At 51.6% G+C, this 5,138-nt stretch overlaps 1 protein-coding gene across 1 annotated transcript in view; it reads left to right on the top strand.

Moving 5' to 3' along the window:
- Positions 1 to 3,534: 3,534 nt before the first annotated feature.
- The window catches only part of stox1 (storkhead box 1), a gene marked incomplete at its 5' end in the record, with an annotated part of 22,930 nt that continues 21,326 nt past the window's right edge, over positions 3,535 to 5,138 (top strand). The window contains one exon of the mRNA XM_084322081.1: positions 3,535 to 3,910. Within this exon, the coding sequence (XP_084178207.1) occupies positions 3,535 to 3,910 (376 nt within the window). The remainder of the gene's footprint in view (positions 3,911 to 5,138) is intronic.

The raw sequence follows: 5,138 nt of genomic DNA, 5'->3' as shown, positions 1-5,138 counted from the left end.
GGGCTGTAGGAACATAGGGCTGTAGGAACATAGGGCTGTAGGAACGTAGGGCTGTAGGAACATAGGGCTGTAGGAACATAGGGCTGAGGGAACATAGGGCTGTAGGAACGTAGGGCTGTAGGAACATAGGGCTGTAGGAACATAGGGCTGTAGGAACATAGGGCTGTAGGAACATAGGGCTGTAGGAACGTAGGGCTGTGGGAACATAGGGCTGTGGGAACATAGGGCTGTAGGAACATAGGGCTGAGGGAACATAGGGCTGTAGGAACATAGGGCTGTAGGAACATAGGGCTGTAGGAACATAGGGCTGTAGGAACGTAGGGCTGTAGGAACATAGGGCTGTAGGAACATAGGGCTGTAGGAACATAGGGCTGTAGGAACGTAGGGCTGTAGGAACATAGGGCTGAGGGAACATAGGGCTGAGGGAACATAGATATGCTCCCGGAAAAGCACTTGCTGATTGGTGAAATATCGAAAGCGCAGTTAGAAGTTTATTGAAACCTGAGGTTATTCTAAAATGTGTTGAAACCCTAAACCGAGGTTTATTCAAAATATGAACGGCGCATACGTTACGAAATTGTCTGTGCGGTTTAGTTGGTTGGGTCACAGGCTAACGCTAAACGCCGTGTTCTAAAGGGAGCATGTAGTCTGTGAGTGAATGCAGCTATGCAAGTGTGTGTGCGTGTGTCTGTGCATGTGTGTGTGTGCATGCTTCACCATGGCAGATATCTGATTAGTGGTTTATTTTCCCTGCCTTCGACATAAGTGGTTCAAGTGTCTGTTGTGCGTGCGTGTGTGCGTGTGTGCGTGCGTGTGTGTGTGCGTGCGTGCGTGCGTGTGAGGGCTGTGAATGTTTACCTGCCAGCGGGCGTAAGCTTGGCGGTGTTTCAACTGAATGCCCTGGGGTTGCTGGGAGAATCGCTAACAGTCACACACACACACACACACAGACACAGACACACACACACACACACACACACACACACACACACACACACACACACACACACACACACACACAGACACACACACAAAGACACAGACACACACACACACAGACACACACACACACAGACACACACACACACAGACACACACAGACAGACAGATGCACAAACAGACACACACAGACACAGACACACACACAGACACACACAGACACAGTCACACACACAGACACACACAGACACACACAGACAGACAGATGCACACACACACAGACACACAAACACACACACAGACGGGTGCATCAAAATACACATTTCCAGCGTATTGATTTGTCTGGGTGCTAAAAGTGTTACCATCCATGTAAAAACAATACATGCAAAATATTTTTGCAATACGAGGTGATTTAGAGGTGGAACGGTACATCAGTACATGCTGTCCTCCCCCAACATGGCCTGCTGTTAGTGTCTGTGTGTGTGTGCGCGCGTTAGTCTGTGTGTGTCTGTGTGTGTGTGTGTGTGTGAGTTGCAACATTGTTACATCTCGCACCTGCAATTTTTGGGGGGATGGGCCTATAAATAGCTTTGCCTGTGTGGCTCTGCATCGCAGTTTATTCAATTCTGGTCAGTTCTGGTCAGCAATTCATCAGTTTACTCAATCCCTCAACGGAGTCAACGCCACCATCACCCACCACAGGATCCAGCTCTCACAAGATGGCGTCGCCGCCCTTAGGCTCCCGCCAGAGCAGCCGCAGCCTGGTCTTAGGTCTGGGCGCCAGCATAACCAATGCAGATGCCATCATCACTGGTGCCAAACTGCCAAGTGGTCGCCAGATCTTGCGGTGCATGCTGTACAACTGCGACACGCAACTGCATGCCAAGCGGCCAGGTTTGACCGGAGCCTTGTCACGGTTCCATGCGGCTAAGGACGTTTTGGAGCAGGTGCGGCCATTTTATGGAAAGGCCAATATTACAATGGTGAGTGATCGTCGAGCATGCGTCAAGATGGTAGCGCTTGTCGATGCTAGCAACAAGCTGCGGCACATTCCAAAGGCCAGGCGCTCCAGTGAGGCTACAGCTCGACTGGTGGACGCAATGGAGCACAAGCTGGATGCCACATTCCCGCTGTGATCTCCAAATGCAGAGGACATTGCTTTCCTGGCCAGCATGAAGGGCGACAGAGTGGCCACATTTGGAGCATTGGATGCCAATCTGCAATCCAAGTTGAAGCGGCGACAGGAGCGTGAAGCAGCGCAGCAGGCATGCTTTACCAAGGAGCAGCAGGAGATGACTGCGAGGTCCAGCATGGCGGTGGTGTTGGAAAGCGAAAGTGATGAAGACAGCAATGCAGATGAAACAGCTGCTCCACCGGCTGAGAACACACCCACCCGTGAGCGTAAGAAGACTGGCACCACAGCCTTCATTCCATCAGACATTCTCAGCCGGCCGAGTCTTGTGTCACTGGCTACACGGTTGAAGATCGCAGCAGGCTGCCTTCACGCGCGGTCTGATCGAGGAATCCGGTGGCAATTCGGCAAAGGTCTCCACATCCTACGCAACAGCAGACCGAGCGCACCGCCACGTGTTGCAGGCCATCAGTGAGGACCAGCAAGAACAGTGGACACCACCTCCCATGTGCACCTTGCACTGGGACAGTAAGTTGACGCCAATGCTCAACAATGTGCGCCGGTTGGAGGAGCGTCTGACAGTGGTGATCGGAGACGCGGAGCGGCTCAAACTGCTTGGTCTGCCAGCATACATGAAGGGGACTGATTAGGCATGTGGAACGATCATTGCCCGGCTGACATGCAAGCTGCTGCAGGACTGGTGCTGCACCGATCAGGTTGTCAACATGGCATTTGACACCACCGCGTCAAACACTGGCCATCTCACGGCAGCCTGCATTGCCATCCAGCTCTCACTGGGTCGACCACTGCTCTGGTCCGGGTGCCGGCACCACATCGGCGAGGTGCTCCTCAGCCACATCTTCACTGACCTCAAGGTGGAGACGTCACGCTCGCCAGAGGTTACATTGTTTACACGTCTGCGTGACAACTGGAACCTGTTGCCACACAAGGACAGCGGCCCATTGGCCCGCTACATTCCTGGCGATGCCGAACCACCGTTCCTGGGCAAGTTGCGTGCTGAACTAATTGTGTGCGCTGCAGGAGTGCTCGACTACAAGCGAGGCGACTATCGCGAGTTCGTGCAGCTATGTCTTGTGTATCTGAGTGCAGACAGTGCAGAGCACACTCCAGTTAACTTCCAACAACCGGGAGCACTGCACAAGGCGCGGTGGATGGCTAAGCTGCTCTACACTCTCAAGCTGGCCTTGATGGAGCAGCACATTGCCTTGCTTCCTCAGGGGACCATCACTACACAGCAGCAGGTGCTGAAGATTCTGGCGTTTGCCAACTTCATCACGCACATCTACGCAACGTGGTGGTTGACCTGCGACACGGCCGTAGATGCGGCATGAAATGACCTTACACTCTACCACAACCTGTACGCATACAAGTCTGTTGACGAGGGCATCGCAGCATCAGCGATTAAGGCGCTGGAGCGGCACCTTTGGTACCTGTCAGGCGAGATGCTGCCCCTGGCACTCTTCAGCACCAAGGTGCCAGTTGGCGAGCGGCGCGCACTTGCAGATGCTATATTGGAGCACAAGCCGGCTGATATATCCATGCAAGCCCCACAGCTCCGCTTTGGCACTGGCTTCGGCAAGCCAAAGTTTCCAACCCTCTCGCCGACCACCAGCTTGGCTGACCTTGCCAACCGAGACTGCTGGTTCGGCATGCACCTGCTGCACATCGATCCCGCGTTTCTTTCACTGGATGTAGAGGATTGGGTTACCAGTACAACATTTCAGATGGGTGCAGTGAATGTACGTACCATCAATGTTGTGAATGACTGTGCCGAGCGTGGCGTCAAACTGACGTCAGACTTTGTGGCAGCAGCCAGGAGTGAGGAGCACCTGCAGAATGTGCTACAGGCAGTTGAGCATGACCGCTCAACACGGTCAAACCTTCGCTGCTGCAAGCGCAAGCTGGACCAGGTCTAGGACTCTAGGATGCTTGAGACATGTTTGAAAGACTATTTCAATGTTGTTATCAAACATTTTGTTCTTAAATGTTAGGGTTAATAAATGTTGTTCTGAAAAACTATTTCTTGCCGTTTTTGAAATTGCCTTGTCATGTTATCTAGTAAAACGCCCAAAAAGGCCCATTTTCATATATTTCACATGCTGTGTGCTACCTCTAAATCTCAACGAATCTTTCCCAAACTTTGCACAAATCATTTTTATGTTTGTCCGAACAAAATGCAACCCCACACAGATTGATATGTTGAGATACAATTTTTGCATTGCAATTTGATGCACCCTAACAGACACACACAGATAGACAGATGCACACACACACACAGACAGACAGACAGACACACACACAGACACACACAGACAGACACACACACACACACAGACACACAAACACACAGACAGACAGATGCACACACACACACAGACGCACACACACACACACACACACACACAGACGCACACACACACACACACACACACACAGACAGACGCACGCACACACACAGACACAGACAGACACACACACAGACACACAGACAGATGCACACAGACACAGACATATGCACACACACACACACACACACACACAAAGACCCAGACACACAGACACACACAAAGACACAGAGAGACACACACAGAGACAGAGAGACACACAAAGACACAGAGACACACACACAAAGACACAGACACACACACAGACCAGACGCACACAAAGACACAGAGACACAGACGCACACAGAGACACAGACACACACAAAGACACAGACGCACACAAAGACACAGAGACACAGACGCACACAAAGACACAGAGACACAGACGCACACAGAGACACAGACACACACAAAGACACAGACGCACACAAAGACACAGAGACACACACACAAAGACACAGAGACACACACACAAAGACACAGAGACACAGACACACAAAGACACAAAGACACAAAGACACAGACACACAAAGACCCAGAGACACGCACACAAAGACACAAAGACACAAAGACACAGACGCACACAAAGACACAGACGCACACAGAGACACAGACGCACACAGAGACACAGACGCACACAGAGACACAGACGCACACACACA

This window comes from Notolepis coatsorum (assembly GCF_963971535.1).
Source record: "Notolepis coatsorum genome assembly, chromosome: 9".
NCBI lineage: Eukaryota > Metazoa > Chordata > Actinopteri > Aulopiformes > Paralepididae > Notolepis > Notolepis coatsorum.
The sequence above is the reverse complement of the archived record's forward strand: the minus strand, read 5'-3'. Positions and strand labels throughout refer to the sequence as shown.